The following is a 12,392-nucleotide window of genomic DNA, read 5'->3' as shown; positions in this document are numbered from 1 at the left end:
GCTAACTCTGCATCTCGCTGTGGCTTGGAAGGTCCAAGCCACTGTGCTTTGAATGCATTTCATTCAGACAGTTTAAATAGTCCACAACTGTGTCATTAAATTGTTGTTGGCGCAGGCAACAGGACTCTGTACTTATGCTCACATTTTTATTTTATTTGTTTAATTTTTGTTTTTAGTGTCAGCTAATGTTGGTTCCCATACAGAAAAGAAATAGTAAAAACTTATATGAGATTACTCATGAAAGTGGCCACTTTCGCATTACTTTCATACATTGTTTTAGTAAGTATCCAAAACATACAAGTTTCATTATATAATTTTTCAAGGGATCTTATATCTGTTTTCACTCTTATATGCTTTTCATACAAGTTTCACACAAGACAGATACAAACTTTATAAGATTTATATATATCTTTTCCATATGGGTTTGTTGGATGGTTTCCACTAGAAATGAGCAGAACTGGAGCTCAAACAGCAGCACTGTGGTGAGGCTGTCATCCAAACTGGTAGCCTGTCTCATCAATCCTGAAATGTATTCAGTGATAAAATGAAATCCTGTGTGTGTGTGTGTGTGCGCACGTGTGTGTGTGTGTGTGCGCACGTGTGTGTGTGTGTGTGCGCACGTGTGTGTGTGTGTGTGCGCACGTGTGTGTGTGTGTGTGTGCGCACGTGTGTGTGTGTGTGTGTGTGTGTGCGTGTGCATCCTGCTTGTCCTGGTTATATCCTGGTTATTGATTCCTAGAGAAGTAAGTATTACAAGTAATACAAATGAGTATTCAGTCTTAACTGTCAATTAGAGTATACACCAGCTGTTTGTTTGCCATGTTTGAATTGCACATTGGAAATTGATTTTCCGTGATCTTGCCTGTGTGGATGAGGTTGATTACCCACTCAAGCGTACTCTTTCCATGTACAGACATATCTGCGTAGTGAGTAGAGCAGGGCGATATGACCAAAAGTATTTATCACGATATACATTTGAAAATTTGCGATAACCATATAACTGATGACATAATTGATACTAGACAAAATACTTTACAACTCCACAACTTTATTAGTGCAAAAAAAACCCATCAGTGTATTTTCACTTAAACAAGCAGCTGTTTTTTATCTGCATTAAAGTTATATAAACATGTAACAGTGCAAATTCCTCGCTGACAGTTTAACCAAAAGGCATTTCCAGTAGAAACTGTCCGACACATCCTCAGCATAACCATGTATAATATCCACAAAACTTAAAAAGAGGTTATACACACACAATACGGGAATATTATGTTGAAGCACAGTACGTATCACTGTAATGCTCCGACAATCCATCAAGCGGTGCGGCTTCGTAGCTTAGCAAAGTCGTACTGAAACATTTGACAGATTTTCGAGCGCCGTGTACATGAAATCATTTCGAGGTCAGTAAACACAACCAGAGTTCATACATAAGGCACACGGGATTATAAGGGGCTCTGTCGATTTTCAGAAAACTCAAAGGATTGATTTTAAGTGTGCCGTATTTTCCAAACAACACGGTAATAACGACGGCCCGCTAGCATGCGCTACCAAAAATAGTGCTTTGTTGTGTATCTGACGGACGAAAGCTGAACCAGTTCCACACCACTGAAGCTGCAGCATTTTTACAAACCAGTTCTGGTTTCATTCAACGATCTGCTTTCGCCCTTCACATTCTCCGTCGCCGAAATGCTTTTTCCGCCATGTGCGTATGAAAACAAAGGCACTGCACATGCGTGTTTTACCCATGTTCTATCGCGATATTTCATTTTCTTATCGTTGCCCAACATTACACCGTATTACCGTGAACGGTATGATATGGCCCAGCCCTAGCTGTGAGCTGAGTCTTGTAACCTTGTAAACCAAAATATCGGAAACGTTTATGTCTGTGCATCCACAGATGAGTGTGTGTCGTGTGTTTGTTAATGAACCTTTTAATGTGAAGCACTCTGAAAAGCTCTAAGTGGCCTGTGTACTTAGCCATGGTTTTTCTTGTTTGTTTGTTTTTAAATTGCTTCTATATAAAAGTGACCTTCTCTTAACACATACAGTCAGTAAAAAGAGGAAAGACTTGGTTTCTGAAAGAAGCGTAAAGGCTGCTGCTTATTCTTTCCAACATTCACTTGGTCCTCCAACTTCTGGCCTCAACATCATTAAAATCAACAAGAAGCACTTGGAACATAAACTTCTGCCAGAGTGACTCTCTCTCCTGGCAGTATTTACTTTTAAGGAGACAGTGCTGTATTCTGTTGAGTCATTTTGTTTTCTTTTTTTCTTTCAGGAAGTAAAGCAGATAAGGGCATGACAGATGTTTACATGGATTACACAAACATGTAGGAGTATGTCATAGATAATGGGTATTGATATTGTTTTAAATAGTCAGTGGTCTTGTTTTTATTCCATTTTCTAATAATTGCTCCAACAGTCGATCTCTTCTCACCAAACTACTGCCTGTTTGAGATAGGCTTGTGCAGGTGTACAATCTTATCCCTGGTGTCCTTAGACAGCTCTCTGGTCTTGGCCATGGTGGAGGTTGGAGTCTGACTGTTTGTAGGTGTGGGCTGTAGGGCTGCCACAAACCATTATTTTGATAGTCGACTAGTCACCGATTATATTTGCGATTAGTCGACTAATCAGATCATCATCCATTGGACGTAAAACGTACAGCTTATTGCACCAGCAGCATCTGCTCTTATATATCATTAGCTTACAGCTTTAAGTGTTTAAGGTCTGTGCTAACTAAAAATAATGAAGTTTGAAGATTGTTTCGGTGAAGTTTAATAAACTCCTTGCTATCTATAATATAACGGGACACCGGAGTATATTCTCGAGCATCTCACACTGTGAGCTAGTACCCACGTTCCACCTGAATAGGAATATAAATTCATCCGGTGAGGACAGGAATAGGACTGTAGCTACAGTGGAGTGACCTCGGCACACTGTGGAGTCAAGTAGGCGTTGCTTTGTCTTGTAATTCATCTACAGAAGAAAATGTACAAAGATGTCTATGTCCACTGTGAGCGACCATCTTTGAACAGAGGCGGGGGTTTACGACACCAACTCTCTGCCATCTATAATCCAGTTTTGAGATCCCTTCCCAGACGCCTTAACGCCCACTCACATCCTGGGCCATCTGACCTCAGGAATTCGCATGATAAGGTGGGGCCAGGTTTCACAATGAACACACCCGAAACTCTGGCTGATTGGGACCCACGCCCAGTTTCCCACCTTGGCTCAGGCGATTAGAGGATCATCAGGGGGTCCTTTTGTCCCTCTGTGGGGGGATACTCCCACTAGGTTTATATCTGGGACTCTCCACCATTTGACCTTAGAACTGAAGAAGCTTCTCGGATGAGAGGTGAAACGTCTTCAAGCAACTTAAAGAAGTCCAGACGCTTTTCTTTGCAAGCTCCTTTGACAAAGATGGAAGTTAACATTGGACCAACTGATGTCAAAGACTCTGCAGATATCACTGTACATCTCAATCTGTCACACTAATCTTAAACAACGGGGTGGCTGTAGCTCAGGTGGCAGAGCAGGTCAGCTACTAATCAGAAGGTCGGTGGTTCGATCCCAGGCTGCCTCCTGGCTGCATGCCCAATATCCTTGGGCAAGATACTAACCCCATGTTTGCCTACTGGTGGTGGTCAGAGGGCCCGGTGGCGCCAGTGTCCGGCAGCCTCGCCTCTGTCAGTGCGCCCCAGGGCAGCTGTGGCTACAATGTAGCTTGCCATCGCCAGTGTGTGAATGTGTGTGTGAATGGGTGAATGACTGAATGTAGTGTGAAGCACTTTGGGGTCCTTAGGGACTAGAAAAGCGCTATACAAATGCAGGCCATTTACCATTTACCATAAACAAGGCTGAAACTGACAAAGTACTGTTATTTTTCTTTCTGTGACTGTATTGTATTAATTTTTGGTAAACCACTGAAAAAAAATCAGCACCGATTTCAACAGGCCCACATTTTAGAATAACAGATGTTATATGTGGCCTCATAAAAGGAAGTCCAGGTTTGTGCACATTGGCAGAAGTGGAGGAAAGAGAGTAAGTGCCTCTTTCAAACAGAAGTCTACGATGACCGGGATGACTGAGAACTTTCAGACATATCTCATAATATCTTAACAATTTTGGAATTGTTCATTTTGTACAGTTATGGATACAGGCTCTGTTTGACCTCTGCTCACTCCTTCAGTCTTTAGCTTTCACTAGAAATGGACAAAACACAAAACTGCTTCCACCTTTATCTGCTGTGGTCTTTTCACCACTGTAATCTAGAGAAAAATTTTTCTATACAGAATTGGTAAGAAACCAGACTGTACTGGGTTTTTGCTCAAATGTGTGCGTTCTTTTAAAGGGTGTTGCCTTGTATGGCAGCTGTAAACTGATTTGCACGACAACATCTGGGGCTTTTTGACTTTCACTCAAAATCTTGTCACGCAATTAGGGCTGGGCCATATTATACCGTTCACGGTAATACCGGTATAATGTTAGGCAACGATAGGAAAATGAAATATCGCGATAGATTGGGAGTAAAACGCGCATGCGCAGTGCCTTTGTTTTCATACGCACATGGCCGATTGTTGAGGAACCAGAATTGGTTTGTAAAAATGGTGCAACTTCCATGATGTGGAACTGGTTTGGTGTTTGTCCGTCAGATACACAACAAAGCACATTTTTTTGCAGAACATGCAAGCGGCCGTTGTTATTGTCGTATTTGTCGGACTAAGATGCTCTTAAATCTGGGAGTAATCTGGGTCCCAAACTCCGTATATTTGACTTCAGGTCAAACAACACTGCAGCATCACTGAGAGTTGAAAACTGTCTAAATTATTTCATCTTTAATAAAACGATCAGCATTGCTGCTTTACCAGGTGTAACTATGAAGTTTAACTTCCAGGCATCCATGAAAACAAAAGTTATTACATTTAACGGAGTTAGAAGTTAGCAGGAAGCTAGCGGAAGTTAGCTCGCTAGTTTCGCTAGTTACCTAAGCATGATATAGCATGTTCTGACTGAGAGATTTCTGAAAAAATTCAAACGTACAGCTCTGCTATCACTTCCAACATAAATGAAGACAGGAAACTAAACAGCAGTGACGTTTGTAGGGTTACTGAAGTTGGGCTAGCTGGTATATAATGATGTGCTACGTGATCGCTAGCGACACAGCTATGTTAGCATAACATAAACAGGGAAGCTGGAGGACGAACACTAACACTTTTCCACTTATAAAAGTTAACGTTAAGGTTCCTCATGGTTAGAGACAAATGCAATCGCATGGCAGGATGCTGTAAACGGACCAAACTTCAGTCAGGAGAACAACTGAGATAATCCATCCACAATACGAGGTCAGTCATTAATATACTGCAGCAACATGGGAATAGATCAGCTGCCAGAGAATTCAACATTAATGAATCAATGGTACAGAAGTGGAGGAAGCAAGAAGAATGAGTTTAATAAAGTTTGATTTATCTGACTGCTTTGTTTCGCTTAATGTGCCTTATAATCCCGTGCACCTTATGGTCCGAAAAATACGTACTGCACACTGCAGTTTAATGTTGCAAAGCACCTCTTTTTAACTTCAGTGGATATTATACATGGTTATACTCAGGATATGTCAGCCCATTTCTACTGGAAATGCCTTTGGGTTAAACTTTCAGCAAGGAATTTGCATTTGCACTGTTACATTTTTATAAAGCTTTAATGTACATAAAAACCAGCTTCTTGTTTAAGTGAAAATAAATGGAAGGTTGTCTTTTTGCGCTAGTAATGTTGTGGAGTTGTATTTTGTCTCGCATCAATTATATCGTCGGTTATATCGTTATCGCAAATTTTCAAATATATATCGTGATAAATATTTTTGGCCATATCGCCCTGCTCTACACGCAATGCTAATTTTGCAGTGTGATTCTCTGTGTTTCAGGTTCAGGCTCAGGTCAGCAGCTCTCTAGCTGTTGCACAGGCGCTGGCAGATGATGTCGACTGTCACGTGTTTCCATTCAGAGAGTTTGGCAAAGGACGAATCAAGAAATGCCGAGTCAGCCCAGACGCCTTCATCCAGATCAGCTTACAACTGGCATACTACAGGGTACCACATAGTGAAAGACTTCTCAGTTTCCAAACCGAGCCTGCAGCTGAATCTTTAACAGTCCTACTGGATTAGAGTCAAGTTAAATAAAGAAGTGGCGAGCACACACAGACATTTTGTTCCTTTAAATACTATCGCAAGACAACTGATGTATTCATTCAGTCCCGGTAGCAGTACTGGAGTAAAACATTAAACAAAAACATCAACCAAAAAGAAATAAGGACGGTGGGCATCCTGCACACCGTTTGGATTTAGAAACTCCACAAATACAGTTGTTTATCAGTAATATACCATTATTTAATTTACAGTTATTATGTACAATACTCAAAGAACGCAACAACATCTCAGCTTGTACAAATAACATACCGAGCAGACAGCTCCCTACAATACATATTTTAAAATATCTTGCCTTCTGAAATCAGATTATTCTTTTCGACACACCCTGTATATGAATTGTTTTGTTAATCTCTGGCTTTACAAGCCAAGAAAACACAACTGCAGGCCTGTATTCAGTTTGTGCAACTTTTCAATCTTCCTGTGTTCCCATGAGACGACCTGTCATTAAGGATGGATATTTGTGTTGATGGTGTTAGTGAATCTGCTTATCAGGTGGAGATTTTTTCATTCCTTAAGTCCTGTGTAACTCCTTAATAACCATTTTCTTTATAATAGTAGACTTTCATCAAAATTGACTTTCCTGATCCCTGGAGTAGTTATCTCCCAGCCTTCAAAGGAAGCTTTGCCCCCTTTTTTCCCTCTTCAATTGAAACACAATATTCTTTTTGTATTATCAAAGTGGAAAAATCCTCCATTCAGAACAGATCTGTAGCGCACACACATATCAGCTAGCATGTCCAGTTTGGCTTTTAGTGCTTCAAACCACTTCTCCCCACCTGCTTTCACTTTTCTGCTTCCAGGATCGCGGTGGCTTTTGTCTGACTTACGAGGCATCGATGACCCGTCTGTTCAGGGAGGGCCGGACAGAGACTGTGCGCTCCTGCTCCAACGAGAGCTGTGCTTTCATCACAGCTCTGGAGAGTGGAGAGGTACCGAAGTACTAAAATACTTGTTATTCATTTTTTTAAGCTTAAAGTTGAAAAAATAAAAACGAATGCAGAGTGCCAGTGTTCAAGGTGCCTGTCCAAACTTAGCTGAGTGAACCAGTGAGAACTACATTGGAATATTGCTCAAGTTCCTCAGCCGTAGGCCTAAGGTCAATAAGTTGGGTAATGGCAGAAAGGATACCGTTCATAGCGCCTCTCTGCATGCAGCAGTGAACATGAAAGTTAATGTGCCCTGCAGTGTATGTAGAACACACACTGCAGGGCACTACACTGTATTCACCAGCAATTACACACACACACACCTTTTAACACTTGGAGTGGGTCTACAGAAATCCAGCTGGTAAGCTGTGTGGATCAAACTGTTGGTAATTATGTGTTAAATCGTCCAGCAGGAGCAACATGTGTACACATCCACCCACATAGCACAGCAGTAAGTTCATAAGTGCTACTAAGTACGGACAGGACTGGTCGTGACAGAAGTTTGTTTGCTTTGACAGACAGAGGAGGAATGCAGACGCCTTTTCCAACTGGCTTCTGAGAGGCACCAGAACCTTTATCGGATGGCTATGACTGGAGCAGGAATCGACAGACATCTCTTCTGCCTTTACGTAGTCTCCAAATACTTGGGAGTGGAGTCGCCTTTCCTCAAAGAAGTAAGCCTTGGCTCTTTTCCAGAGGATGGCTACATTTAGATGTACTGATATTCATACACTGTTTGGTTTAAAAGTCCAAACAGGTTAAACGGGACCAACGCGAATGAGTTTCAGCTCTTTGAAAAGTCGTGACTGTCTTCATATGTAAACAGATTGCATTGATTTAAATGGACATGCACTTCTTTAGCAGCATTCTTGTTGGACAAAACAAACTTGCACCAAGACACAAACACCAAAGACTCTGATGTCAGGTGGACAGAAGAAAGTGAAAGCCAGTGAACGCTCCCATATATGCCCAAGTGTGGATGTAGCTTTCAGATCAGAACACTGTCCTGATGACGTTATGTCCTCAGGCTCTAGTTTCCAGTTATACTGCACACAACATGCTTTGAGTAAAGAGAAAAAGGATTTCCGGTGACCCTACAGTCTTATTGATGGATTGGAGAGCTCATATAAATGTAGAAATTTAACACTGTCTCAGTTTTATTAATACAAACCATAAAACAATTAAGAGCGCAACAACAAAATGGAGTGTGTCATTGATCAGCTGCTTTAAAGATGCATATCTAACATATTATGAATACATGACTATTGGCTCCCTTTGTGCAATCCATATTGATCCAATAAAGAGTCGATGTATATAATCAGTCAAGAATGCAAAGCTGTCCTTCCATCCAGGCTGCAGCCTATTCCAGCTACCACAGGGTGAGGGGCAGGGTACACCCTGGACATTTTGCAGGGCTAACACATAGCGACAGACAACCATTCACCTCGGTTCTTTTATTCCTCGGGCATCCAGAGACGGCACCGGACTCAGTAGTCATTTTCACAAAAACTTTATTCATCTTTATTCATCTTCATTTAAGCATGCAATCTTCTAGAAGGGAAGACTTGCCAGGCCGTCCCTCTGCAAAATCTTCACTCCTTTGTCTGTGAAACACAGTTTTGTAGGAGCGACCCCATCATAAAACCCCCACGGTGTGCTGCAAACTGTGTCTGTTGTTACGTCCCTCTGCCGCCTCTAATCTGCTCAGTGTGTTCAGCTGGTGCTAATTGACCACACCTAGTCAGGTGTGGATAAAAGCACACCTGAGGCAAGCTTCCCAGAGAGCTCACTAGTCTTTGCCTCGGTGGTACCAGCCATTTGAGCCAACCTGCTATGCCATTTTAAGATAAAGCCTCTTCTCACTAACACTCTGGTATTCATCTCCTTTTTTATGTTGCGGCTTTTGAGCCGACAGTGTAACACTGTCTATGTGCACGAGCACGTGAGTGCCTGTGTGCGCGCGTACCCGTATGTCTATGTGAGTGAATGTATGCGCGTACCTGTGTGTGCACACGTGAGTGTGGATGTGTGTGTCTATGTCTGTGACTTCCTGGGGGTCATAAAAGTAATGTCCTCACCCACCAAATTCCTTTAAAGCACATACAAAACAGAGTTAACAAACTGCAAACACTGAGACTCCCACCCAGGTATCCCCTGGGAATTTCCACTCAACATTCACTTCTCTTTGTCTCACTTTCAGTTCAAACTGGGGGGGGGGCTCCTAGAAATCTACTCCTAAATTCGTGACACACTCAGGCCTTTATTACATCGAGGGCAGCGTCTCTACAATAATTCTACCTTCCAACACATTTCTAAACTCTCAAATAGGCTACGCATATCTTCAGCACTCACACAGAAAGGCCCCGGCCTGATGGTGGAATTGAACTCAGGACCTTCGTGCTCCGCAGCGACAGTGCTAACCACAGCGACACTCAAAAGATCATAATTAGGTTTTGTGTAATTTGGTGTCTTCTAGCTGGTCACGTCTGCTTCTGCTTCACCCCATGTTTTTCTCACTCAATCCCTCATTAAAGGTTCTGTCTGAGCCTTGGCGTCTCTCCACCAGTCAGACTCCAGTTCAGCAGATGAATCTGTTCGACCTGAAGAACCACCCAGATTTCATCTCGCTTGGTGGGGGCTTTGGACCTGTGAGTGGGCACATTTACATCTTTTAAGACAAAGAGACTAGATAATGTATTTGAGGTGGGTGGTATGTGAGGCGTTAACGCGAAACCTCGTGTCTTCACTGTCATGTCAGGTCGCTGACGATGGTTATGGAGTTTCATACATCATCGTGGGTGAAGATATGGTCAACTTCCACGTGTCTTCCAAATACTCCTGCAGTCAGACTGTAAGTAACGTCTCCGTGTCTTGGAGTTCAGAGACATCACACACTGTTGTAGGAAATCACATTTACACCAGACAATATTCTCAAGCCTTTTAAACTTGGCACAGTCTTGGAAAGAGAAGATCGCAAATCCCAGAATGGTAGTACTGGTATTCCAGTGTCCAATACCAGTAGAATTCTTGATAACAACATATTTAAACTTTAAGTTTAAGTCGTTTTAAAACATTGACACGGTGGCTGCTCATTTATTTAAAATGTTGACAACATGCTTTGATGACAAGACACAAGCTGAAATGTTAAGATGGTTGCCATGGTATCCTGTTGGTGTTATAGTGCTTTTATGGTAGCATAGCATTAGCATTTGGTGTTAGCCATTGCAGAAATTTTTGTTGACTTCTCAATGGCAGTGTCAGCTTTCTCAAACCCAATGGAGATGTGCATTTCAGGACAACATACTCTGAACTGAAACATGCTTAACTTGAATTTTTTGAACAGATCTGGGTGTTGGCCTGTTAGGTGCTTCACTAAATTGGAAGTATTTCCTCCCTTGGATCCAACCTTCCAGTCAGTAGATGACCTGCTCTACCTCCTGAGCTGTAGTCCCACCCCATGTAACACATTTGTAAACAAGATGTTTTACTGTGTGAACCCAGCATACAGACCCAAAAAGCCAGGATGTTTATCTTGGCTCTGTCAATCCTAAAGTGTTGGTTTTATGCTGACTAGTTTTTAGTTTTCCTTGGCTCAGATGGACCTTTGGATAAGTCCCTACAGTACAAGTTAGAAGTTGGTTCTCACAAAGTCAGCGGTGCCCAACCTTTTTTGCACCACGGACCGGTTTAATGTCAGACAATATTTTCATGGCCTGGCCTTTAAGGTGTCGCAGATACAACAAAATAAAATTATATGACCAAGACCAAAACTGTGTGATTGAGTAACTTTATTAGCACTGTCAAGCTGCTAATAAAATGAAATGCGCCAACAACAGTGAGAGTAACGTCCTCCTGTCTGCCCTTTGATGCTCTTCTGGTCACCATGGTAACGCATAAATATTTCTTTCAAAATAAAAACTACAACACAGGAAAAGACCCAGGGAAACTGAGTTAATGATGAAAACCATAAATTTCACACCCGAGCCTCAACTCTAGCGGCCCGGTGCCAAACAACTCACGGGCCGGTCCGTGGCCCGGGGGTTGGGGACCGCTGCTCTAAATGGTGCCAAAACCGAATCCAACTTTTAAAAACATGGCCTCCTTCAGACTTCCAATCCTTTAAATACACTCAACAAAAATATAAACGCAACACCTTTGTTACTGCTCCCATTCCCCATGAGATGGACGTAGAGACCTAAAATTCATTCCAGATACACAATATAACCATCCCTCCCAAACAGTGGTCACAAATCAGTCCAAATGTGTGGTAGTGGGCACATCTGCTATAATGAGATAATCCATCCCACCTCACAGGTGTGCCACATCAGGATGCTGATCTGACATCATGAGTAGTGCACAGGTGTACCTCAGACTGCCCACAACAAAAGGCCACCCTGGAATGTGCAGTTTTTTGCGCTATTGGGGGTCTGGGGACCCAGAACCGGTCAGTATCTGGTGTGACCACCATTTGCCTCATGCAGTGCAACACATCGTCGCATGGAGTCTATCAGATTGTCAATTGTGGCCTGTGGAATGTTGGTCCACTCCACTTCAATGGCTGTGCGAGGTTGTTGGATAGTCGTGGGAACTGGTACACGCTGTCGTATACGCCGGTCAAGCACATCCCGAACATGCTCAATGGGTGACATGTCCGGTGAGTATGCTGGCCATGCAAGAACTGGGACATTCTCAGCTGCCATCTGCCCTGAACAATGTGAACCATGATTCATCCGTGAAGCGCACACCTCTCCAACGTGCCAGACGCCATCGAATGTGAGCATTTGCCCACACAAGTCTGTTACGGCGACGAGCTGGAGTCAGGTCAAGACCCCGATGAGGACGACGGGCATGCAGTTGAGCGTCCCTGAGACGGTTTCTGACAGTTTGTGCAGAAATTGTTTGGTTGTGCAAACCAATTGTTCCAGCAGCTGTCTGGGTGGCTGGTCTCAGACGATCTTGGAGGTGAACCTGCTGGATGTGGAGGTCCTGGGCTGGTGTGGTTACACGAGGTCTGCGGTTGTGAGGCCGGTTGGATGTGCTGCCATATTCTCTGAAACGCCTGTGGAGACGGCTTATGGTTGAGAAATGAACATTCAATGCACGGGCGACAGATCTGGTTGACATTCCTGCTGTCAGCATGCCAATTGCACGCTCCCTCATTGCTTGTGGCATCTGTGGCATTTTGCTGTGAGACAAAACTGCACATTCCAGGGTGGCCTTTTGTTGTGGGCAGTCTGAGGTACACCTGTGCACTACTCATGATGTCA

The 12,392-nt window shown here is 43.0% G+C and overlaps 1 protein-coding gene and 1 long non-coding RNA gene across 2 annotated transcripts in view; one reads left to right on the top strand and one right to left on the bottom strand.

Moving 5' to 3' along the window:
- LOC146670845 (uncharacterized) overlaps positions 1-12,392 on the bottom strand; it is a 372,233-nt gene that overhangs the window by 290,922 nt on the left and 68,919 nt on the right. The gene's annotated exons all lie outside the window — the stretch shown is intronic.
- Positions 1-12,392, top strand: part of LOC146670848 (carnitine O-palmitoyltransferase 1, liver isoform-like) — a 66,883-nt gene that overhangs the window by 49,912 nt on the left and 4,579 nt on the right. The window contains exons 14-18 of the mRNA XM_085402945.1: positions 5,918-6,082; positions 7,000-7,128; positions 7,644-7,799; positions 9,660-9,773; positions 9,884-9,976. Of these exons, the coding sequence (XP_085259071.1) occupies positions 5,918-6,082; positions 7,000-7,128; positions 7,644-7,799; positions 9,660-9,773; positions 9,884-9,976 (657 nt within the window). The remainder of the gene's footprint in view (positions 1-5,917; positions 6,083-6,999; positions 7,129-7,643; positions 7,800-9,659; positions 9,774-9,883; positions 9,977-12,392) is intronic.

The sequence above is a fragment of the Rhamphochromis longiceps genome, linkage group LG4, assembly GCF_057381845.1.
Source record: "Rhamphochromis longiceps isolate RC_006_pf linkage group LG4, R_longiceps_female_GT1.1, whole genome shotgun sequence".
NCBI classification, from domain to species: Eukaryota; Metazoa; Chordata; class Actinopteri; order Cichliformes; family Cichlidae; genus Rhamphochromis; species Rhamphochromis longiceps.
This window is presented reverse-complemented; position numbering and strand designations above follow the sequence as displayed.